The following is a 26155-nucleotide window of genomic DNA, read 5'->3' as shown; positions in this document are numbered from 1 at the left end:
TCTAAATAGAAAACCTTCATTTTGTTTGCAAATATTAAGGATTCTAACTACCAGCAAGAAGTACTTACATTTAAAGAGAACCTGTCATTTCAGATCCATCATGGCAGCGCCTGTTAGCGGGCATCCACTCACCTGCTGCGGCTATGTCCCTCACCTTGTTGTGTCACTGCCGCATCACCAGCTGTCCCATTAAAGTGAATGGGACTGTTGGTGAGTCAACAGCGGGTCAAAGGAGGAGCTGCTGTGGGACAGAGATGACAGTTGCTCTTTAAAAACTATGATATAAATCAAGTTGATTTAAATCAAGTCTTTTTACTAGTGATTTAAATCAAATCCACCCCGATTAAGGGATCAGGGGTCTCCAAGACCTTTGATCCCTCCTCTGCCCTCCAAAGCATCTGATCAAAGATCAGAGAGTTTGATCATATACTTGCCTAGCCGGCAACTGCTAGTAATGAAGAAAGAACAAAAATTGACAAAATCCTTGTCATTTCTGAGATAGTTTGTCAGAGAGGAAAGGGAAGGAATAGATGTTCCTCCTCCTCTGCCTGCAGCCAGCCTGTGTGTAATGGTCCAGGGCTCCACAGTGGAATGGGAGAGCTCAGGAACGGCAGAGGCCGGAGGTTCTTCCACTCCCTGTTAAAAGGATCAAGCAGCTGTAGAGCCGCTCGGACAAAATTTTATAGTAAAGCCCATTACCAGCTGCAAATTTTGACACCAGTATCATGACTGCAGCTGCAACCCAAGGACGTATGGCCATGTCCTAAAAGCTGAAAGTGGTTAAAAGATGGTGCTGCGTCACGTAAATATGTCAACATGTCAAGCCTCAAAGATGCACGTGTGCCAAATGGAAAAAACTATAACATCTAAAATGGTCCATAAGGGATGCTTCAAAAGTCTCTGCAGGTCATCAGCTTAGAATCAACTGTGAATTATGGCCGCTAACTCACCCGCAGCTATAACTTGCCTATGTGGTGCAATCGCTGTTTATTGACACATACGCAGCCTGTGCACATATTTGAATGTGTTGATGAATTTGATTATATAATATCTCTCTCTATCTATATATCGATCATTTAAATTTTTAAAACTTATTTTTTTTCTTTACCAATGTCACAGGTGGCCCCAACAAGCCCCCTACATGATAGCATGAACAGGTGACAGGCCCCCTTTATGGAGAAATTAGGGCTCTATTAGACCTCTAACATCTCCCCTGCTTTCCACTTCAGCCGATCAAATGCAGGCTTAAGCCTCTGGGTTCACATACAATAAAATGACTAAGGCTGTTTGCAGGTTTTTTTTCAGGTTTTGGCCTCTAGTGCTTATTTTAGGTTGCTAGGTTACGCTGTAATCAAAAGGCAGGTATATAATGTCAGTACGCCTGGCCTGGTTTTCCTATAAGGAAGTCACTGTTACATAATGAAATGCGGGGCCATGTGACGTCATCACGTCTGAAGTCCAAGCTCACCCACCTTTGGCATCCATCCATAGATACTGATACTTAAGGGGGCAATTGAATGTTTTAAAAAGGCAATGTAAGCTAGTTCACGGGAGGTTTGCATGCCCTTTTTTTGTGAGTATTTTTATTCTCTCTCGCCAATTAACTTTAATTTAACTAACTTAAATTTAGTGTGTTTGATGCTGCACCATCAGAGTCTTTCTATTCTACGTTAATAGATAGATATCTATCTCTCTATCAGGATACAAACAAGGTTTATTGGTGTTAACCTATATAGTTTATACATTTGCAGGGGGCTGCACATACAGGGGGTTCTTCCAAACTAGTGGGGTTCTTTAAATAAGTGGCACTTCCGCTCTTGCATCATCCATCTGAATATTTTCTTCTCTCTTCACAGGTAAATCTGCATTTATACTCCCATAAACTGAACATTGACTGACTGCTCAAATGCATATTTGGTAAATCTGTGTTTGTCACCGCTGTTTCAACTCCATCTGTAGCCATGCTCACATTATTTCGATGTTTATTTAGCTATTAAGTCTCACCTAAATTATGGGTTTCCTTATCTTTACAATTTTGGCCTTTTGGTCTACTTGCAGTTTGATTGTGGTGTGAAAAGTTTTGCTCTGCTAGCTGTGTGCCCAATATTACATCCTGATTGATTAATTGCCAGATTTAATCCACACCCAACACAGTATAAAAACAAGGCTTTCTTTACGGGGGAACACATGCAGGGGGTTCTTCCAAAGAAGTGGGGTTCTTTAAGTTGCACTTCCGCTCTTGCACTTCGTCGATTTGCACAAAGCAAACCACAGCAGACTGCAGGTGACCTCATTTCTAAATTATCTCACCTTCCTCTCTGAAACATGCACTGTTTACCTCTCCTCCTTTTCACAATTGCAGCCTCTCTCCGCAAACTCTTTTCTTCACCCCTCTTCTCCACCCCACAATCTGTACATATCACCCTCACTTCTCCCCTCCCCCTATTACTGCACTTATCACCTCTTTCTAATTTCAATTGCCAACAAACCCATCAGGATACTGAAGCATGTCCCCTCATCCATATCGTATTCTCATATTACCTCCCTTACTCTTCTGCTTCTCCTAACCGCTGGAGATATTTCCCCAAACCCTGGGCCTCCCTTATTTAACTGTACCCAACACACCCATCACCATCACCCCACACCCTCTGGCAGTAGTCACAATCTACACAATTTAGTCTCCATTCCTCTTCTTCCCAACGCCAGCCTTCCCTTCTCCTGTGCCCTCTGGAACACCCGCTCTGTCTGCAACAAACTCACCGCTGTTCACGACCTCTTTGTCACCAATTCCTATAATCTACTTGCTATCACGGCTTTATCCTGCTTCCCTCTCCCAGGGTGGCCTTCTCTGGACTCACTCACTTAGGCCTAACTGACGCAAGTGAAGAGGAGTGGGATTCCTCCTATCCCCCCAGAGCACCTTCCAGGTTATTCACTCTCCACCCTCTTTCCCTCTCATCATTTGAAGCTCACTGTATACGTCTATTCTCTCCAACTTCCCTAAGAACTGCAGCGATCTACCGCCTCCCTGGACCATTATCGACTTTCTTTGATGAGTTTTCTGTCTGGCTACCCTACTTTCTCTCTTCGGAAATCCCCACAATCCTTCTCGGTGATTTCAACATCCCTGCTAATACAAACACTCCTGCTACTTCTAAACTTCTTAGTCTAACCTCTTCATTTGACCTGCAGCAATAGGTACAGGCTTCTACTCACTCTGATGGCAACACCCTTGACCTTGTATTATCCTACTTATGCAAGTTTTCCAACAATCCTTTTCCTCTCTCCGACCAACACCTTATTAGTTTTTCTCTCTCCCTGTTTTCTACCACCTTTCCCTCCAATCGCCTAACCATCACCTGTAGAAACTTTCACAACTTCAATTCTTCTCTCCTCTATTCTGCTACTGACCACCTCTGACAAAATCTCTCCCCTGTCCTGTCCCAACCAAGCCACTTCAATCTACAATAAATCCCTGTCCTCCACCCTGGACAAGTTCGCTCCCCTCACTACATGCAGAATCGGGCCTTGACCCCTACAACCCTGGCAAACAGATGGCACTAGAATTCTCAAAAAACATAGTCGTGCTCTTGAGCGTCTGTGGCACAAGACTAAGTCTCTCAAAGACTTCAACCAATACAAATCTGCCCTCCAAAAATACTATTCTTTCCTCCACACTGCCAAGCAAACCTATTTTACAACTCTTATTAACACCTTCTCATCCAGTCCCCATAAACTCTTCTCTACCTTCAACTCTTTGTCCTCCACCGCCTCCACCCACTGACTTATTTACTGCCCAGGAGATTGTTAATCTCACTTCAAAAAGATTGATACAATCTGTGATGAAATCTTCACCCTACAAGTGGATGTAAAACCAAATTTTTTTTTTTTTTGTGATATCATACTGTAGAGTATAAGATTTCCTATCATTTGAGCCCAGTCTTGCCACACAGAGTTAATCCATCTCTGAGCAATCCTCTTTTATTGTTCATTGAGAAAAATCTTGACAAACTGAGAAAAACTTTGTCAAATACTCCCCCTTGCTGTGAGTGACAGGTGATTTACATCTCGTGCACTAGCCTAAGACACAGGCATTATTTTTTAATTCCCTCCCACTCCTTTCTTCACCAGCTCTGCAAGGATTAGCTGTTCCACACCTCAGCATGATTTGGCATGCTGAAATCATGTGGTTACTTTCCTGTCGTTTCACTGGATGACGTTAGAGATCATAGCAGAAATTCAGCAGAAGTTCAGTGTTAGAAATACACAGGAGAACATGCATATTGACAAGGGGAGTGAAGAGGTGGGCGGGGAGTCTGACATCACGACTCCACCCACCGAGCTCCAGACAACAGACCCACCCACAGAATATGCAGTTTTTTGGGTCTAATAACAGACAGAGGGGAGACATTTGACAGGTAAAGATACATGCAGGAGGCATATATATCCTTATAGATAACCCCTATGGCAGTAGCTTGGAAAGGATGACATTGGGTTTACATCCACTTTAAGACCCCATGTCAACAGGTACAATTGACACTCCCCTTATTCAAATCTGCTACTACAGACGAAGTTGCTAAACTTCTTTCTAACGCCCACCTAACCACCTCACATCTTCAATCTCTCCCTCACCTCTGGCAACTTCCCCAATGCTCTAAAACATGCATTGGTCACCCCCATACTTAAAAAGCCGTCCTTGGACCTTACCTATCTTAACCTACACCCTATCTCCTCGCTCCCCTTTTCCTCAAAACTCCTTGAACACCTGGTTTACAACCGAGTGACCACCTCATTAAGAATAACCTTCTTGATCCCCTTCAATCTGGATTTCACCCTCAACACTCCACAGAAACTGCTCTTTTAAAACTCACAAATGACCTACTAACTGCAAAAACCAACGGACACTATTCTGTACTTTCAGCTGCCTTTGACACGGCTGACCACCCCCTCCTCCTCAAAAAAACTTTACTCCCTCTGTCTCCGTGACTGTGCTCTTCAGTGGCTCTCATCCTACCTATCCCAACGCACCTTCAGTGTCACTTACAATTCTACTTCCTTCACTCCTCTTCCCTTCTCCGTTGGGGACCCCCAAGATTCTGTTCTTGGACCTCTTATTTTCAATCTACACCTCTTCCCTGGGTCAGCATAGCCTCTCACGGCTTTCAATATAATTTCTACGCTCACGACACCCAAATCTATCTCTCCACCCCTCAACTCACCCCATCAGTCTCCTCGCACATCACAAACTTACTAACAGACATATCTATATGGATGTCACATCACTTCCTCAAACTCAACTTGTCCAAAACCAAGCTTATATTTCCTCCCCCACGTGCCTCTTCCCCTGACTTCTATTTTAAGAGCAATGGCACAACCATCCACCCATCCCCACATGTCAGCTAGGTGTTATCCTGGACTCTAAACTCTCCTTTCGGCCCCACATCCAATCACTTTCCAAAGCTTGCCGCCTCAACCTCGGCAACATCTCTAAACTACGTCCCTTTCTAACCAATGAAACCACAAAGCTCCTGATTTACTCCCTGGTTCTCGCTTGCCTTGACTACTGCAACTCCCTCCTCATTGGCTTACCTTTAAATAGACTATCCCTCTTTCAGTCCATCATGAATGCTGCTGCCAGAATCATCCACCTTACAAACCGCTCAGTGTCTGTCACCCCTCTCTGCCAATCCCTCCATTGGCTGCCACATGCCCAACTAATTAAATTCAAAATACTAACAAGTTACAAAGCCATCCACAACTCTGCTCCAGCTACATCACTAGCCTAGTCTCAAAATACCAACCTAATCACCCTCTTCATTCCTCCCAAGACCTCCTGCGCTCTAGCTCCCTCATCAGCTCCTCCCATATCCACCTCCAGGACTTCTCCAGAGCCTCGCTCATCCTCTGGAATTCCCTACCCCAATCTGTCAGACTGTCTCCAAATTTATCCACTTTTAGGCGATCCCTGAAAACTTTCCTCTTCAGAGAAGCCTATCCTGCCTCCATCTAACAACTGCACTATTTTCTCTATTAGCTCATCCCCCACAGCTATTACCCTTTTGTATAATTTGACCCTCCCTCTTAGATTGTAAGCTCTAACGAGCAGGGCTCTCCAAGTCCCCCGTATTGTAATTGCACTGTCTGCCCTAATGTTGTAAAGCGCTGCACAAACTGTCGCCATTATATAAATCCTGTATACTACTACTACTACTACTACTATATTTTGTTGAGTTGCGCTGCACTTTTTGGCGTTTCAGCATTTATTAGGTGTGGGAACAAACGCCAATGATTAGCAGCAACATCGTAAAGTTTTGTTTTTTTTAAATCTTTTAATTTTTTTTTTTTTTTGGTAAGCGCAGTGAATTTTTGTATTGTGTCTGAAAATCTTGTGATCAGAGCTCAGTTCTCAAAATGCAGTTCAAAGCCTGCATCACTGATGGTATGGGGATGCATTAGCAGTACCTATGGAATGGGTAGCTTGCACATCTGGAAAGGCACCATTAATACTGAAAGATATAACCAGGTTTTAGAAAGCAGCATATGCTCTGATCCAGAAAAAAAAAGGTTCCAGGGAAGGCCTTACATTTTACAGCAGGACAATGCTAAACTGCATACTGCATCTATGACAGCATGGCTTCACAGTAGAAGGGTCCGGGTGCCTAACTGGCCTGCCTGCAGTATAGACCTTTCACCAACTGAAAATATTTGGTGCATCTTGAAACGAAAAATATGACAAAATACCCAGAACTGTTGAGCAGTTGGAATCCTATATTTGGCAATAATGGGACAACATTCCTCTACCAAAACTCCAGCAACTGATCTCAGTTTCCAGACCTTTAGCCCCGGTTCACACAGGGGCAACTAGTCAGGCGACTAAGCCGCCTGACAAGTCGCGTCCCGCTCTGTACTATGGAACCGTTGAAAAAAACGGACAACAAAAAAATATGCCTTTAAGACGTATAAAATATGGGTTTATGGGATTTGCAAATTATTGCATTCTGCTTTTATGTAGATTTTACTCAGCACCCAAACTTTTTTTTTTTTTTTTTTTTTAAATCAGAGCTGTATTCACGCAGAGCACACGCTGAAGAAGAACTACATGTCCCAAGAGCCCTCAGTCTTCATATACGTAGCATGTGCGTAGGCACATGGATAACCAGGAAGAGGTAGGCAGGGTTTGGGTGGTAACAGGATGCAAAGAACTTCCCCATCACTATTCTCATGTAGCAGCTTGCCAGAAATTATGGGCTATGCAGAGAGAGAAACTGACAACAGCTGTGTGGATGGTGACAAAAGCGGTGTAAAAACTACTATGAGGCATCAATCTGTGGGCATTACTGGGCAGGATAATATGCAAACAGATACACATTCAATGCCATCAAGCAGCATGAATAAGGTTAAGTTGTCACTTCTATAGTCTCTACTACAGAGTGAAGACAATGAAAACAACAACAGGTAGTGCAGAAGCCTACAAGGGCATCACCTGGGGTCATACAGCTCAACATGACGACATGTACCCTGAAGTAGACCTCAAAAGGCCAAAACATTTTATAACTAATCCCACAACTAAGGACAGACAAAAACTGTAGAGCACCTTCATATGGATCTAAAACTCTGTTTAACTGTTAAGTAGGGCTGAAACAACTAATCGATTCATCGACAACTAATCGATTATGAAATTAATAGATAACTATTTTCATAATCGATTAATCGGCCAGTAACATAATGGGGTTAAAAAACTAAAATGAGCCCTTAATAGTACAAAAAGAGCAAATCGCTACTGTAAATATTACTTTCATAGTTCTACAGTAAAAAAAATGAACCCCTTACAGTAGTGATTATCTGCTTTTTTTGTAATATAAAGGGCTAATTTTAGTTTTTTTAACCCCATGATGTTACTAAACATCTTAGACCTGGTTCACATCTATGCGTTTCTTTTGGTGCTTTTTGCAGAAACGCACTACAGTTCATTTACATGGTTTCCTATGGGACACGTTCACATCTATGCTTTTTTTCAGTTGCTGCGTATTTGTAAAGGGTCAAGGACTTTTTTGAATGCAAAACTATGTTTTTTTGGATCAATGTACTTCAACGGAGAAGCCGCAGAAAAGCATGTAGTGCGTTTTTGCAGCAATTTGTGGTTTTTAATCTGCTCAACAAGTTGGGCAACAAAAAAAAAAAAAGCATATAAAAATGCAAATCGCAGCAAAATCACATGCGCAAAAAATCAAAACGCACAGCAAGAAGCACTGCAGAAACAGATCAAAAGCAAACTGCATAGGTGTGTACCGAGCCTTATGCTGGCCACATGGATCAATTTTCAGACAAGAATATTCATATGAAAATTTCTTTGTACATTCGCTGAATGAAAGAATGTTATTTGAAATTTTCACTTGTTTTTAAAATGAATGTAATTTCTGAACTAAAACCACATACACTGTCTGAATATTCCTTTGTCCAAGAAATGTTCTATTTCCAAATTTTCCCGTCACTGTGGTTAAAAATGAACATTGATTTGACCCCACTAACAATTAGAAAATCGAACGTTCTTAAAATGACATTTTTTTTTTGAAGGAAGACATTGTTTTTTAAATAAAAAAGAATTGATCTCTGAGTCTGATGATATTTACCAGATTCACCCTTTAATAGTATATACTGGATATATCCAGTATATATCTCCTCTAATAATATATACAGTATATATCTCCTCTAATATATACAGTATATACACTATATCTCTCCTCTAATAGTATATACAGTATATCTCTCTTCTGTCTGTTATTCTCAGAGTGGATTAGAGATTTTGCTCCCTAACCATATAATTGGTTATTTATATTTACCACTGTATAGATATTTAAGAATAAATTGCCTTTTTTTTTTTAAACTTAACATATTAACTAAATTATACACCAAACTTTTTTTTTTTTATTTTAAGGTTATTAACCGATTAATCGAAACCATAAAATTGGCCAACTAATCGATTATGAAAAGAATCATTAGTTGCAGCCCTACAAAGCTTCCAATGGATGCATCAGAAATGTTATACTAATGGGAACAAAAGTGGTACCATGCTAAACAAACTGAACCCTTACTGTACCCAACAACCTGCGTTCTCTCATAAAACTAAGTTCCACACCTGAACATCTAACCCCCTTAAAGTTCTTGATGAATTCCATCACCACTTAGCAAAACTCTAGTCTGCCTCAGCTAAAGCACCCCTCACAATTCCCTGAACTTACTTAATTGAACGATTTCTCTGCTGAGACTGAACACTGACCAACAAGCCATTCTCAGAGCAGATAACAGTACTAGTACTTCAGGCTTTCAAAGAGATGAAGATAAAAAAAACGCTCAGGCTTTCAGCCCTGTCAAAGCAGCTTGCCAACATGTTCAACCAACTCAAATGGTAACCTTTCGCTGGCCATGCTGAAAGCCAACAGTCATGCTGCCAAAGCCCGTTCTTGAGCTAACTTTCTTTCCATTTCATTGTTAAAAGAAGTTAGATGGGGATTTCATTGTTGATCACTGCCACCCAGTTACAATGCATCCGGAAAGTATTCACAGCGCTTCACTTTTTACACATTTTATGTTACAGACTTATTCCAAAATGGATTAAATTAATTATTTTCCTCAAAATTCTACAAACAATACCCCATAATGACAACATGAAAGAAGTTTAATACATTTGCAAAGATTTCAAAGTGTTTGGTAACCCAAAAAAAAAAAAAAAAAATTAGATTCTGGTCCCTTAAAGCAGATTACACAGCATAACGCTTGTGCTGTGTAATCTGCTCCCCTCTAAACTGTAAAGAAAACCCCCTGAATATTGCACTTCATGTATGCCCTCTCTAAATAGACCACGATAACCAGGGTAGCTCCACCCTGATCATCATTTACAGTGCTTATTTTGTAAAACTAGTGACACAGTGTGCTATGCCAGCCTCTAATAGAGGGGCTGGCATAGTTTTATATATATGGGTTAACAAACCCTTTAAAAACAAAAAAAAAACAAATAAAAACGTACATATGTATTCACAGCCTTTGCCACAACAATCAAAATTGAGCTCAGGTGCATCCAGTTTCCACTGATCATCGTTGAGATGTTTCTACAATTTGGAGTCCATCTGTGGTAAAGTCAGTTGATTGGACGCGATTTTGGAAAGGCAGGCACACACACCTGTCTATATAAGGTCCCACAGTTAACAATGCAAGTCAGAGCACAAACCAAGCCATGAAGTCTAAGGCATTGTCTGCAGACCTCCCGAGACAGGATTGTATCAAGGGGCAGAAACATTTCTGCAGCATTGAAGGTCCCAATGAGCACAGTGGCCCCCATCAACCGTAGATGGAAGAAGTTTGGAACCACCAGGACTCTTCTTAGAGCGGTCCACCTTGCCAAACAGAGCTATTGGGCTCTGTCAGGGAGAAGGGCCTTAATCAGGGAGGTGACCAAGAACCCGATGGTCACTCTGACAGAGCTCCAGCATTTCTCTGTGGCGATAAACCATCTCTGCAGCACTCCACCAATCAGGTATGTATGGCAGAGTGGCCACACAGAAGTCTCAGTAAAAAAGATTTAAATCTTTGGCCTGAATGGCAAGTGTTATGGCTGGAGGAAACCAGGTACCGCTCATGACCAGGTCAATACCACCCTACAGTGAAGCATGGTGGTGGCAGCATCATGCTGTGGGGATGTTTTTCAGCTGCAGGAACTGGGAGACTAGTCAGGATCGAGGGAAAGATGAATGCAGCAATGTACAGAGACATCCTTGATGAAAACCTGCTTCAGAGCACTCTGGACCTCTGACCCCAAGCACACAGCGTCAATAACAAACGAGTGGCTACTTGACAACTCTGAATGGGCTCTGGCTGGGCCATTCCAGGACAGACTTGAGCCAGATTGAACATTTCTGGAGAGGTCTGAAAATAGCTGCTCACCGACGCTCCCCATCAAACCTAATGGAGCTTGAGAGATCCTGCATAGAAGAATGGGAAAAACTGCCCAAAAATAGGTATGTCAAGCTTACAGAATCATACTCTTAAAGACTTGAGGCTGTAATTGGTGCCAAAGGTGCTTCAACAATACAACAAACAATACAGCTGTCAATACTTATGCACATGGGATTTTATTTCGTTTTTTAATAGATTTGCAAGAATTTCAAAACAAACTTCTTTCATGTGGTCATTATGGGGTGGTGTTTGTAGAATTTTGAGGAAAGTAATGCATTTAATACATTTTGGAATAAGGCTGTAACATGACAAAAGTAAAGCGATGTGAATGCTTTCCAGATGCACTGTACTGTGATCACCACAGCAGTCACTGTGTCACCATTAGGACTTAATGTGTGACGCTCTCTGAAGAGCCATCCATGTTTGGATCTCTCTTCAGAGAGCATTTGACAGGCAGCAAGGAGGTATTATATTGCCTCATCGCCTGCTTTAACCCCTTTGGACCGCCGCACAACCAACCATATTCACTTGAATGAGTCAAGATCGGTGGGTGTGCATTTGGTATAATACCTTCCACAGCTCCAAAGCATCCCCAGCCACGGCAGGTGTACACCCCAACCACTGCGGCTAAGGGGGGGGTAACAGTTAGGGGTGGTAAAACCATGGCTGAACCGCAAGGTTTTACCACCTCCCAACCTCACATGTTAGTGAACCCTAATAGTGCAGCCAGTCACAGTTCTCCGCTTACCATTAAACCAGCCACTGTGTCACTAGACCAGTGTAGCTAGAATTAGTGTTCCAGATTTGCCTATTTATTGACCACGTTTCTGCCTGTATTGTGCAATACATACGTCTGGTACATAATCAGTCCAGGCATTGAAAAAGTCTCACATGTGGTATCGGCATACACATATTGGCAGCAGAATGGGCTTTGGGTTGTAATTCTAAGTATATCCATGCTTTGTGTGAGAAATATCTTATTAAACTTACAACTTAGTGGAAAAAAATTACATTTTCATTTCGCATTTTTCTAAAATTTGTGGCAAAAAAATTAAGTCTTCAAAAGACTCACCCAACCCTCTTAAATTGGTGTTTGACCTCCAAAACATGGTCATTTTGTGGGCGTTTCCATGGTCCCAGTGCTCCAGGTCTCCAAAAATGTGAGATAGTCAGGAAATTAGATGTGTAATGTATGCCCCTAGAAAGCCAAAAGAATGCTCCTTGGATTTTGGGAGCCTCTGTGTGGCTAGGCTGTGAAAAAGTCCCACACATGTGATATTCCCAGTAGCAGAATGTGTTTTGTGGTGTAATTCCAAGTATGCCCACACTGTGTGAAAAATATCTTAAAGCAGAGCTCCACCCAAAAGGGGAAAAGCTTCACTTTAAGGCCTCCTTCCTTGTTCCGGTTTTTGAAAAGAAGCTTTTTTGAAGGAGGGGGGTGTGGGCTCCCACTTCTGCTCTGACCGCCTAGATGATCAGAAGCGAAAGTTCTCCTTCCCACCTTCCTCCCGAAGTCGTTTGGGACACAACAGCTCCTAGAAGACTAAAGGACTAATTCATTGTGCGTTGACACTGGGAACCCGGCTCTGAAGCCACAAGCTGTTACAGCCGGGTGCCCGTAGTAAAGATGCTAGTGCCGGCTAGAGGACACTAGGAGAAAACAGCTGGGGTGAGCACAACGCTGCATTGTGGGACAAGCGAGTGGCCATTTATGAAAAGTCAGCAGCTACGGTTTTTGTAGCTGCTCACTTAATTTTCACTTAAAGTGGTTGTTAACCCACTTTTGTTACATGTTGCCATCCTTTCTGCAGCATTATAATAATTGTCCCTGTGCTATATAAAAAACACCTCACACTGCACGATTGTACCTGCATGAGCTCCACTCCCGGCGCTCAGCTGATTTCTCTCCTGCCTTGTCTCTCCGACTCACAGCTGCAGTGGGCGGGGCTGAGCGCTCCCGCTGACATCAGCTGGGGAGGAAGGGGAGAGAGGAGAGACAGAGCTTCGAGACGCCGACAATCAGCCGAGTGACGGGAGCAGAGCTCATGCAGGTACAATCGTGCAGTTTTTTTTACAGAACACAGGCACAATTATTATAAAAGGTGCAGAGAGAATGAGAGAATGGAATGTGTGAAATAAGAGCAGCAGAAGTGGGTGGGGGGGCGGGCACTGGTAGAGCAGAGACAGTTGGCGATCTACCGGTAGATTGCAGACAGGTGACTGGTAGATCTGTCTGGACTTGCTGATCCGCCATTCTAGATCAAACAGAGTGCAATGCAGAGGGATTACTTGTAAAAATGAAGTTGTAGTAGGGAGCAACAGCCACATAAGCACCTCTTTTGTAGTGCTGGCTCCTGTCCCACACAGAGCGATACCAATTGCACTACACCTCTTATCCCGGCTAGCGGTCTCCAGAGTGGTGCCAGCAGCAGGAAAGAAGAGATCTTCAGGTCAGTGTGAATAAATACACTAGGCATAATAGTATCAGGCCGCTTTCACGCTGATGCACTGTGGTTTACCCACACCACGGATGCAGTGTACCTGCAGCCTTCCTACAGGTTTGCTGCGCTTAGCCATAGATTTCTATTATATCCTGCTGTTATACCACCCTCCAACTTTGTGTGAATAAGCCCTAAGGATGCCACTGCCGAATGCAACTAAGGGCTCATTCATAAGTGGAACAGACACTGCTGCTCCTTTGAAAAGCGATCCGAGTGCAATTAGATGTTTAAAACAGGTGTGCGTGAAAGACACACTGCCTGGTGATCTTTGACTTCTCCCATGTTGTTCCGGTAGATCTCCACCTCTTGAAGGTTGCCTACCCCTGCTATAGGGGCACTCTGAAGGCATTAGGAGCCAGAAACAGACCCCTTCTATCTGCTGGCTCTGTACCATAAAGGGCTAATGTCTGTGTTTTTAACCCCATCATGACAGGTGATAAAAAAAAAAAGCAAACACACATGCTGCCGCTACTAAATGTCTTGTGTTGTCCATACAAGTATTTATTTTGGATTAGAATATTCGTACAAAAATTCTATGTACATTCGATGAATGGTTGAACCACATACACTGCGCAAAAATGTGTTCAATCGAGAAAAAGTTTTCTATTTTCTATTCTGCTCCTTTGAAAGCGACCATCGATTTGACCCCACTGACTATTAGAAAATTGAAAAAACATTCTTAAAACCAACATTTTCAAAGAAAAATTTTGTTCGTGTATGGCCAGTATAAGTGACATCAGGTGCAGGTAGTTTACATCAAGCTACCTGCATATGACAAGGAAGTCTCAGGGGCACAGTGAAAGACCGCAGCAAGCCTGGGCGATGTCATATGACGTCAGTCCAAAACGAAAGCCGCTCCACTTTTTTTCTATATGGCGGGCGGAAAAATAAAAATGCTGATCTCTGAGTCTGATGATATGTACCAGATTGAACCTCTAATAGTATATACAGTATATCTCTTCTGTCTGTTACTTTCAGAGTGGATTAGATATTTTGTTATCCAACCATATAGCTGGTTATTTATATTTGCCAGTGCATATAAATATATGCATATCATTTTTTTTTTTTTTTTTTTTACACACTTCGCATATTGAAGCGGGGGTCCACCCACACCGCCAAAAAAAAAAAAAAAAATATTAAATGCCAGCAGCTACAAATACTGCAGCTGCTGACTTTTAATACATGGCCACTTACCTGTCCCAGGGTCCAGCGATGTCGGCAGGCGAAGCCGAGAACCCGCTCGGTTCTCGGCAGCTGCCGCCGCCATCCTAGGTGAGGAAATCAGGAAGTGAAGCGTTGCGGCTTCACTTCCCGGTTCCCTATTGCGCATGCGCGAGTCGCGCTGCGCGTCCCAAGTGGTCCCCGCTCTCTCCTGGGAGCTGTGCGTTTCCCAGGAGACAGCGCGGTGGGGACGGGAAGAGGCGCAGACTCCCATGGGAGTCTATGCCGGAAGTGGGTGCAAATACCTGTCTTAGAGAGGTATCTGCACCCCCCCTCCCCCCTGAAAGGTGCCAAATGTGACACCGGAGGGGGGGGGAGGGTTCCGAAAAGCGGAAGTTCCATTTTTGTGTGGAACTCCGCTTTAACTAGATTATACACCAAGCTTTGGAGGTTTTTATCCGATTCATTGATTACATTGAAACAATAATCGGACAACTAATTGATTAAGAAAGTACCGTAATTATCGGCGTATAACACGCACTTTTTTCCCCTTAAAATCAGGGGAAAATCGTGGGTGCGTGTTATACGCAGATCCCCTGTCGATTGTGACCCTCTCGGCGTCTCTGTATCTTGGTGGCACCATTTTTAAATGGCAAGGTACTGACAGACAGACTGTCTGCAAATGCACAGGGGCAAGGCTGCAATGATGGACGCAGACCAAGGCTGCAATGATGGACGCAGACCAAGGCTGCAATGATGGACGCAGACCAAGGCTGCAATGATGGACGCAGACCAAGGCTGCAATGATGGACGCAGACCAAGGCTGCAATGATGGACGCAGACCAAGGCTGCAATGATGGACACTGACAGGACACCGATAAGGCTGCATTGATGGGCATTTAAATGTAAGTTTTTTTTTCCTTAAACTTCACTCCTAAAAGTTTTTTTCCTTAACATTCCCTCCTAAACCTGGGGTGCGTGTTATACGCCGATAAATACGGTAATTTTTATAAATGCAGCCCTATGAGTCTAACTTTAGGAGAAAAAACAAAGTCACATGAACAAAACCTATATAACTAAAACACCAAAAGGGAATCATACTCAAATCAAGAGATCCAGTAATAGTTTTAGCAAATGTTTGCTAAGTGTAAAAGGTCTAATTTGTTTATCTCTTGGCTTTACGGTGTACAAATAGGAGGTCTTTATGGCAATGTTACCATGTTTGGCAACCACATAATATAACAATAGGTGTTCTTGCCTTTCTGGTAAAATCTCCCATCAAAAACATTGTCTGAATTTAAAAAGCAAGAATTAAAGAATTTACAAAAAAATAAAAAAATGCTGACCTAGAACAGTTATGTACGTATCAGGCCACGCTTGCACTAAGCAGTGAACGGTGACTAAAGAGTACAGCCCTGAAAAAGTAGTGTTAGTTTACCTTTTTCGGGAAAAAAAAAAAAAAAAAAAGTAACATTTTACACTCTTCTCAACGCCCCCCCCCTCCCCTATTGTACTTACCTCTGTTGGGGATACGAGAACCGGTGTAGTGGTCCAGAATTTTGAAATCTCCATTCTTCCCCTTGCTGGTTTAGGGCTTTCGGAATAGATCAGTGCAATTCTGATTGGTCAAAGTGGTCACATGCAGGCACTGTCTAATCATCCCAGAAATCCTATAGGCAAGACTGGGAAGAGCAGCAGGAATTTCCAATCCCCAGACCACTACACTGGCTGCATGGGCACTGACATCTCCTCACCCTTCATTTTTGAAAAGGTTGAAGGGTGAACCTTACACTTTACACATCAACCACTTTCGGACCGCCGCGCGCTGATACACGTCCTTACATTGAGGACGGATATCGTTGTTATGGCAGCAGCTAACTGCCATAACCCTGGTATCCTCATGTTTGGGCCTTTTTTTTTTTTTTTAAATGACAATTTTTTTTTTTTTTTTTTTTTTTTTTTATTGCAATTTAGTATAAATATAAGATCTGAGGTCTTTTTGACCCCAGATCTCATATTTAAGAGGTTCTGTCATGCTTTTTTCTATTACAAGGGATGTTTACATCCCTTGTAATAGGAATAATAGTGACACTTTTAAAAAAAAAAAAAAAAAAAATTAGAAACACGCCCCATCCCGCCGAGCTCGCGGGCAGAAGCGAACGCATACGTGAGTAGTGCCTGCATATGAAAACGGTGTTCAAACCACACATGTGAGGTATCGCCGCGATCGGTTGAGTGAGGGCAATAATTCTAGCCCTAGACCTTTGTAACTCAAAACATGTAACCTGTAGAATTTTTTAAACGTCACCTATGGAGATTTTTAAGGGTAAAAGTTTGTCGCCATTCCGTGAGCGGGCGCAATTTTGAAGCGTAACATGTTGGGTATCAATTTACTCAGCGTAAGATTATCTTTCACAATATAAAAAAAAAATTGGTCTAACTTTACTGTTGTCTTATTTTTTTTTAATTCAAAAAGTGTATTTTTTCTAAAAAAAAAGTGCGCTTGTAAGACCACTGCGCAAATACAGTGTGACTGAAAGTATTGCAACGACCGCCATTTTATTCTCTAGGGTGTTAAAAAAAAAATGTATACTGTTTGGGGGTTCTAAGTAATTTTCTAGTAAAAAAAAACAAAAAAAACTGTTTTTAACTTGTAAACACATCTAAAAAAAAGAGGCTCGGTCCTTAAGTGGTTAAGGGCTGTCTTTGCCTAGTCACTGACTATGGACAAGCATAGCCTGATGCATACATTAACTGCTCCCGAAAACTTTCCATTTACTCCCTTCTGGTCAGTAAGAAATACATTAACCACTCAAGGATCAGGCCTATTTTTTACACTTGGTGTTTACAAGTTAAAATGTGATTTTTTATTGCAAGAAAATTACTTAGAACCCCAAACATTATATATATATTTTTTGCAGACACCCTAGAGAATAAAATGGCGGTCGCTGCAATACTTTATGGCACATTGTATTTGCGCAGCGGTCTAACAAATGCAATTTTTTGGGGGGGAAAAAAAAACACTTAATTTAAAAAGAAGAGATTAACATTAGCCCTTTTTTTTATATTGTGAAAGATAATGTTACGCCGAGTAAATTGATACCCAACATGTCACGCCCACTTGTGGAATGGCAACAAACTTTGACCCTTAAACGTCGCCTATAGAGATTTTTAAAACTTTCTACAGGTTACCAGCTGTGAGTTACAGAGGAGATCTTTTGCTAGAATTATTGCTCTCACTCTAACGATTGTGGCAATACCTCACATGTGTGGTTTGAACACCGTTTATATATGCGGGCACGACTTGCTTCTGCGTGTGAGCACAGAGGGAAGGGGCACGCACTTTAAATTTTTATTTTATTTTTTTCTTATTTTACTTTATATTTTTACTCTGTCCCTTTAAAAAAAAAATAAATAAATAAATAATAAAAAAAAAAAGGATCACTTTTATTCCTATTACAAGGAATGTAAAACATCCCTTGTCATAGAAAAAAAAGCATGACAGGACCTCTGTAATGTGAGATCTGGGGTCAAAAAGACCCCTTTCACACTGGAGGCATTTTTCAGGTGCTTTAGCGCCAAAAATAGCACCTGAAAAATGCCTCATCTGCAATCCCAGTGTGAAAGCCTGAGTGCTTTCACACTGTGGCGCTGCGTTGGCAGGACGTCAAAAAAAGTCCTGCAAACATCTTCTTTGAGGCGCTTTAGGAGTGGTGTATACACCGTTGCCTAAAGCGCCCCTGCCCATTGTTAATCAACAGGCAGCGGCGATTTACGGACGCTTTTAACCCTTTATTCGGCCACTAGCGCGGTTAAAAGTGCCCCGCTATCAGCCGAAAAGCACCTCTAAAAAACGACCGCTTTACCGCCGACACCCCTGCGCTTTCAGTGTGAAAGTGCTCTGAAAGCAACAAAGAATAAATAAAAAAATTTGTCCCTTTAAGGCCGTTGGGCAAAAGTGACATGGCTTTCATCATCCAATGGTATGGAGTAGAGTGGGGGCCATCATTCCCTCACTCGACTTCCTGCCTCACAGAAAACATAGGATCATCCCTGCCGCTACCGACAGCTCTGGTAAATGGCGGAGATGACCGGGACGCGGCGGGAAGGGGGTGGGGGCAGGGGCGAATCCGCCGCAGAGACCACTTTCATCTTAGACCTTTTTCACACTGAAGGTGCTTTTCAGGCATTTTACCGCTAAAACTAGAGCCAGAAAAGTGTCCCTCAAGCCTCCCCAGTCTGGGTGCTTTTTCACTGCGGTGGTACGCTTGCAGGACCGAAACAAAAGTCCTGCAAGCAGTGTCAATGGGAAGCACTTTGCGGGCGCTTTTAACCCATTGTTAACCCCTTTTTCTTTGTGGTTAGTTTACAAATATTAAAGATTCTAACTACCAGCAAGAATAAGGCCTTACATTTAAAGAGCACCTGTCATTTCAGATCCATAATGGCAGCGCCTGTTAGCGGCATCCACTCACCTGCTGCCACCACGTCCTTCACCTTGTTGTGTCACTGCCACATCACCAGCCGTCCCATTAAAGTGAATGGGACTTTCGGTGGTCAACAGCGTGTCAGAGGAGGAGCCGCTTTGGGACAGAGATGATAGTTGCATTTTAAAAATTATGGATTTAAATCAAGCTATTTTACTAGTGATTTAAATTGCGATTTAAATCAAATCCACCCTGATACACTTTAAACTTAAACTTTCAAAAATAAGTCAGCAATGACAGCTCCTGTATTTTTATCCAACAAGCTTTAAAAATCAAATGTATCCAGAGTTTGCGGGTTTACCACAGCAATAACTGGCATCTTATCAAATTATAATTTGTGAGCTTATCCACCCCTTGAAGTCAAAGGATCTACAATTCTCAGCAATCTTGTGTGCCATACAAAAATGTTCTACACTGCACAACAATAGTGGCACAAGAGGTTTCTGTGACTGTCAGCACAGGCTCACTTGTATCGAAACACATACCCGCTAACAGAGGCATTTATACTTTCCTTTCAGGTCAGGCATCCCATGTCTTGAAAGGCCAACACTTCCCTGCTCCCCTGCTGCAGGTATTCCACATTTGCAGGTGTGTAGAATACCTGCTCCTCCACTGAAGGCTGTAGCTTCCACTGCCATCACCTCTGAGTCAAACAGCTGACTTAGTAATGTTAAACCCCTCTTCAAGTAGCAGATTGATCCTGCTGTGTGTGTGTGTGTGTGTGTGTATATTATATATATATATATATATATATATATATTCCCCATGTTCTTTCACCCTGCATGTAGCCATTTGCCTCTTAACTCACATGTTTTACTCTTGACCGTCCTGGAGAACTCTTACGTCGTGACTTCTCTCCATCCAGTCTCCCAATAGAAGGATCATATATCAGAGAGTCATCCGTCTCTGGCATAGAATCTGTGCACAGCCTCAGAGACCCATCTTCCTTATGCAAGCACATCTCCATAGAGAGGGACCCGCCCTCAGGGTCAGGTGAACATAAAGCATCTGAGCCATGATAGCTACCGGTAGTATCTCCTTGGCTCAGATTGGAAATCTCATTTACAATGTCTGACTTTATGATAGTGCATCTAATAGGAGTACGAGCTTTGCCAGTAGAAAAGTCCCCAACAGCTTCTTGACCTACTGTGTTATCAATATTTAATGCTTCAGTTTCAGCCTTAAAAGGAGGCTCTTCAGAGTCGACAATCATTTCAGAATCCAAAGCAGATGGCTGCTCCAAAATACTACTCAAATTATCCTCTCTTGTCCTTGTAGGACTGTAGGAAACCCCACAGTCTCCACTCCCAGAATCCATAAGATGTATGTCCTCAGTTACTGAGGTATCTACCCGAGTCCTATCAGGGACTGAATGTATTAATAATGAAGTCTTAAGAGGTGGATTTGGTGAAACTAATTGTACATTTAATGTTGCTGCTTGTGTTTTACTAAGGCCTTCTTCCTCAACTTCCATATCCTCATCTTCCACTGTCACGAGTACAGGAGCCTCCTCAGGCGATGGACAAGTATCTATAATCCTCTCCTGAGGTGATGCCTCTGCCTCCAATGGTGGTGGACTTCTGAATTCAGTTAGCAGCAATGGAGTATCAGGAAGCATCTCTGGAGCTTCTGCTGCTTCATTGTCGGAGATGCCCAGCTCATCTTCTTCTGGTGTTAAAACATCTACATAAAGCACACAAACCTCATTAAACTCCATGCTATGGAGAATCGTTAAACATACACATTTTCAACCAACGTAGCATAGCCTAGACACAAGGATTAGAGTAACTGCAAACAAATACTGATGGCAAAACCATGTCAGTCACTTTTCCAAAAACCCTAAGGCCTGTCTTACTAAATATGTGAGTTTTAAACAGTGTATGTTTCAAAATCTTAAGACAGAACTAGAATCAAAACTTTTATTCACATTTTACATAAAGTAATGGAGGGTTATTATCCTTGTCCATTTTTTGTTACTGTCTGCATTCTATTGGGAAGATTTCCCTTCTCTTTCTGACCCACAGCCAAAACAGATCGTGAGAGAAAATCCTTCTAAGCTAAGGCAATGTCTGGTTATCACTAGAACTATTGTGCCCACTTATATTTCCCCTCTATTCCTTTTCTAGGGACAACCCAAATTTGAAGTAAGAAGAAAGGTTGTGCCATTGATTACACTTTAAATATTTTCCTATTAGATGATGATGATGATTTGGTAACACTCTGTTGTACACAGCTGCCTGAAATGGTTGATAAACTAAATGAAATCTATACTGAAAGAAATCGTAAAATAGGATAGAGAATATTAGACCAACTTTGCTGACTTCCTGTACATCACTTGCTGAAAAACCAAAACAAGCTGAGAATGGAGTCTAGTAAATCAGACCTCTGAGCTGCATGATTGTTGTTGGTCAATGGCTCAAAAATCCAGAAGCTACTGTATGACAGCCAGATAGTTAGCATCTTCAGAAGCAGAGTTCAGCAGTGGCAATGTACACACATTTATATTAAACCAATGCAAATATGAAAAGTTGAAATTCAGGTGTGTTTACTAACCTAGTGGTTTGGCTTCACATTCTGACAGGGCTGTGTCCTGTATCTCACTGCTCTTGTCCTGTTCCTCATTCTTTTGTTCAACAGATTTCAGCCTAACGCATGCCGGACACGTGGGTACTAGAGAGCCAGACCTTTGCACACAATGTATATGATGGAACCTGAGGGTGCAACAAGCAGAAAACACTTGAGAGCTTGGGAGGAATATTATAATAAAAAAAATAATAATAAATACATGAATAAATGAAAATAAATCAAATCGGGAAAAGCAAAACAAATATTTCAGGATGCTATGCAATGCAGCTTGATGACAAAGTTTTCACAAAAGCATACACAACATAATAAGTATAAATTATAAATCTCTACAAGTATAATTTTGTGTATACTCAGACAACATTCAACAATTTAAAAAAAAAAAAAAAAAAAAAACACTAAACTCAGAGAATGGAAAACACATCAAGGAAGAACTTACTTTGAGCACGTAGAACACTGTCGCATGTTCTCCAATGAGCCAGACTGATTACAATGTACACAGATCAGTAATTGACTCCTTTGCTCTTGGCATTTCTTGCACACCGAATAGTTCTCATACCATGGACTACCAGGGTCCATCTGTGAAGCCCAACAACCACAGCTGCGACACACTCTACAATTCTGAACAGAGACAGAATACATGAAGCGTAGTCTCATTGTCATGAACAAATGATCAATAAATGAATATGTTAGGACAGCAATCGCATCAACTAAGTTCACCTTTTGACAAAAAATTATTTGAACGTTATTTCGCAGGTTACAGGTTTCGTTTTGTTACAGGAGCCTGTAAAGCGTTGCACCCACGATCAGCATACCTGTCAGTGTATCTGTGTGCTTGTAACTTCCTACAAGCAAGCTGATACACGCTGACAATAAGAATCAATTAATTACCACAGCGCCATGGTAATTCATTGAGAACTACAAGCTGACAGCCACCAAGACGGTCGGGACCTGTCGTTTTCCGTTCACAGAAAACTGTAAATGAGTGATGCAGGTCAGCATTCGTTTTTAAATTGCGACAGCTAGAGGGGGGAGATTCTCCCCCCCGCTAGTTGTCAAAGTGGGGGCCGGTCCTTTCATAACATGTTGCACTCTTAACATGGGTGTAACATGTTATGAAAGGTGAACTTCTCCTTTAATAAAGAGGATCACAAAAAAAAAAAAGTCATCCAAAAAGTGTGTAAATACCATAAACAATGACTCTGATAAATACTCAAATAGCTGCTCAAGCAAAGCACTGTTAGAACATGGGATACAAAAGCTAAAATTACCTTGCACCTCCAAGAACCTGTTGGCAGATCCTCAATGGCTGGCTTTAGACAAAAGGTGTGATACCCTTGATCACAGGCATCGCACACCAACATCACGGATTCCTCATCAGGTTTCCTGTCAAGACGAAAGTTATTACAACTTTTTATTATTTTAAATATCCTTTTTGTATAGCCAGATCAGACATATAGGACAATTGTAGTATGTCAGCTTTCAAAGAACTTAAGACCATATCCCTGTAGAAAATACAGTGTGTAAAAATATGATGCACAAGCCAAAAAACTTTAAAATGGTTCTAAAGGCTGGGTTTTTTTTTTTTTACCTTAATGCATTCTCTGCATTAAAAGGTAAAAAAATCCCACCATTTCCCTCCCCCCCCTTTTCTAAACACTTACCTGAGCATGTCAGGGATCCATTGCTGTGCCCAGCTACAGTCTTTTCTCCCCTGTATTCCTCTTCTCACAGGGACTCGGGCAGCCATTGGCTCCTGCTGCTGTCAATCAAGGGCTGTGAGGAGGGACCAGGGGGCACACATAGCTCAGGAGCTAGCATACACGTGTGCCCCCATAACAAGTGGTTTGATATGGGGGTACACAGAAGAGGAGGAGCGTAGAACGCCAGAGGGGGACCCCAGAAGAGAAGGTTCAGCGCTACTCTGTGCAAAACCATTGCACAGAGCAGGCAAGTAAAATGTTTGTCATTTGAATAAGAAAAAAAAAATCTAGAGTTTACAATAACTTACCTCCAGAAGATTAGTTAAAACCACATACATTATATATTTTCTGAAAGCAGACACCACGGAAATTAAAATGGTAGTAGTTCCAATTATGACATTAAATTTTTGGAAGCGTGCAACAAGCGTAAATTTAAGTAGAAAATACACTAAACACTTGAGAACACAAATCATATTCAATCTTTGGTAAATTATAAAAAAGGTGAGGCTGCAATGAGTAAACAGACACCTAACATTTCAAGCTTTAAAAAACTGAGCATGCCCACAAAACAACTTCAGTACCCTATATTTTCTAGAGGCATTGCTTTAAAAGCCCCTTCAGATAATCACTTTAGAGTTAAAGCGGGGGTCCACCTATCTGTCGTTTTTTTTTTTTTTTGAGTTCATTCACAAACTTTTCTTCTCAGCATTACATACTCACATATTGTGTGTAATATGTCCGCCTGTGTCAGATTTTGTCGGAAAGAATAACTTATATTATTCACTGCAGGCGGTTTCCATCTTCATTGTGGGCATTTGAAGCCCACAAGCATTTATTTCCTGGATGCGGTGAATGCTGTGCTCCCAGCATTCACCGCTCGTTCCCGCACATGCTCAGTGGCATCCTGGGAAGCCTGAGACTAGCTCCCAGGAGTCTGGGAGAGGCTAGAAACACGCCTACTCCCACGGGAGGAGAACCAGGAAGTGCAAAGAAGAATAGAAAAATAAAAGGTAATTACGGCGATTTAAATTTTTTTAAACGGCATGTCAGCATCTAGGCAAGGAAGAGAATACATACAGATATTGTTCAAAATTTGGGTGGAACCCCGCTTTAATAAGTTAATACTGCCCTACAATTATTGCACTCACACTGGCATGAGTGGCGGTACACGTTTTCGTACATAGGTGCCTCTTGGCGATGTTTTTAACTATATGTGTGCACATACATGGGGGCAGGGTTGGCTCAAAATTTGTTGGGGAAGTTCTAAGTACTTGGGTGTAACTTTAATTTGACACGTTTTCTTCACTACAACTTTATTTATATCTCATACGGAACAAAAAGTCCCCTATGAGACAAACTCTGTCGGGGTTTACAAAATGTGAGTTGAACATCGAACTCCAGTTGAACACCAGGAAAACTTTAAAATTCTTCCTTGCCATGGGCCTGCACCCACACTGCAAGGGTTGACAGCTCGTTCAGGTCTAGGGAACATAGAAAAGAAAAGAATTTAAATGCCCGCTCCTTGGCACTGCTAGACCTGTCCACTCAGAGTCTTATTCCCCAAGTTCAAGTGGTCCAACTTCCTGAGGTCATCAAGACCAATGCAGGCTTCATAGCACTGCACTAGACATGACAATGCTGAGGGAGCCTAATGCCAAGGCACAAGAGAGCACCATCTGCTGGGGCAAGTAAAAGCACATTTACTCCACCCTATAAACAAACAGTCAGTTAACCTTTGCAATGCTGGCGCAGCGCAACTGCAGGGAGAATTTGCAGATTTCCTGGAGCTGGGCTGCAAAGCAAAGTCTTTGTGTACTTGACTCAATGGAAAGGACATCCACTATGCTACTGATAGACTAGCAAATAAAGAAAAATTACCTGCATGTTTGGCACACTTTACACTCAGGGCACTGCCAACCAGAGCGTTTCAGTGGCGTTACGGTGATATCAAGACAGGAGCCATGATAGTGCAATCCACAGCTGGTGCATAACAGGAGATCTGTGAGGTCACCAGGCTTGCCACAAAGCATGCATCGAGAATCATCTAATAGGAAAGAGACAACATAAGTAGAATATGAATTAGATAGCAGCACTACAGAATAAAAACACAGTTTAGGCAAAACTAAAAAGGCAAAACGTTCTTTTTAAGTTGTGGAGAGGGATTAAAACAACTTTCAGAGTTCCCAGCACAGCAAGAAAACTGACCACACTGTGCTCTCCTGCCTAGTGTGGTCCATTTTTAATAGGAAAACAGAGAGACTGATAGGAAAACCAGGGATTTCACACAAAGGAAAAAATACAAAGAGCAGTATACTTTTTCATACAAGATAGGCACATATCAGGAATATGAAAAGTTGGGGTAACATTCTTTAAACATTGCGGAATGGGTAGGGGGCTCATTAAGGGCTGGTGCAATTTTAATGCCATTACTTCCCTACAAATACTTTGTACTGTATGGACAAGATATTGGTTCATTTGATAGCCCACCTCCTCTGCTACTGATACTTACCTTTTCCACACTCAACTACTGCTCTGTTTGCCTGACAAAACCAAGTGAAAAAGCTCAGTGTCTTAACCTTCCATTCCCCCCAGACACAAGTCTGGCCACACAGACGTGAAGAAATAGTACAGAGTAATTCCAGATGGTGAACAGGAAGGCATGGAAACTCAAGGTAGGCATCTATGGCAGTACAGGCTACAAAGTGAACTTGTTATTTTACCCTTTGAGTCACAAGTTTATTTTAATCACTGAATGAAGGACTAATGGTTT

At 42.0% G+C, this 26155-nt stretch overlaps 1 protein-coding gene across 5 annotated transcripts in view; it reads right to left on the bottom strand.

The window, feature by feature from the left end:
• Positions 1-26155, bottom strand: part of KMT2D (lysine methyltransferase 2D) — a 247640-nt gene that overhangs the window by 156943 nt on the left and 64542 nt on the right. For all 5 annotated transcript variants that reach the window (XM_073614049.1, XM_073614048.1, XM_073614051.1 and 2 more), the window contains 5 exons: positions 25264-25429; positions 22954-23068; positions 22122-22303; positions 21653-21810; positions 19908-20782 (listed from right to left, as the gene is read on the bottom strand). In XM_073614049.1, the coding sequence (XP_073470150.1) occupies positions 19908-20782; positions 21653-21810; positions 22122-22303; positions 22954-23068; positions 25264-25429 (1496 nt within the window). The remainder of the gene's footprint in view (positions 1-19907; positions 20783-21652; positions 21811-22121; positions 22304-22953; positions 23069-25263; positions 25430-26155) is intronic.

The sequence above is a fragment of the Aquarana catesbeiana genome, linkage group LG02 (assembly GCF_042186555.1).
Source record: "Aquarana catesbeiana isolate 2022-GZ linkage group LG02, ASM4218655v1, whole genome shotgun sequence".
NCBI lineage: Eukaryota > Metazoa > Chordata > Amphibia > Anura > Ranidae > Aquarana > Aquarana catesbeiana.
This window is presented reverse-complemented; position numbering and strand designations above follow the sequence as displayed.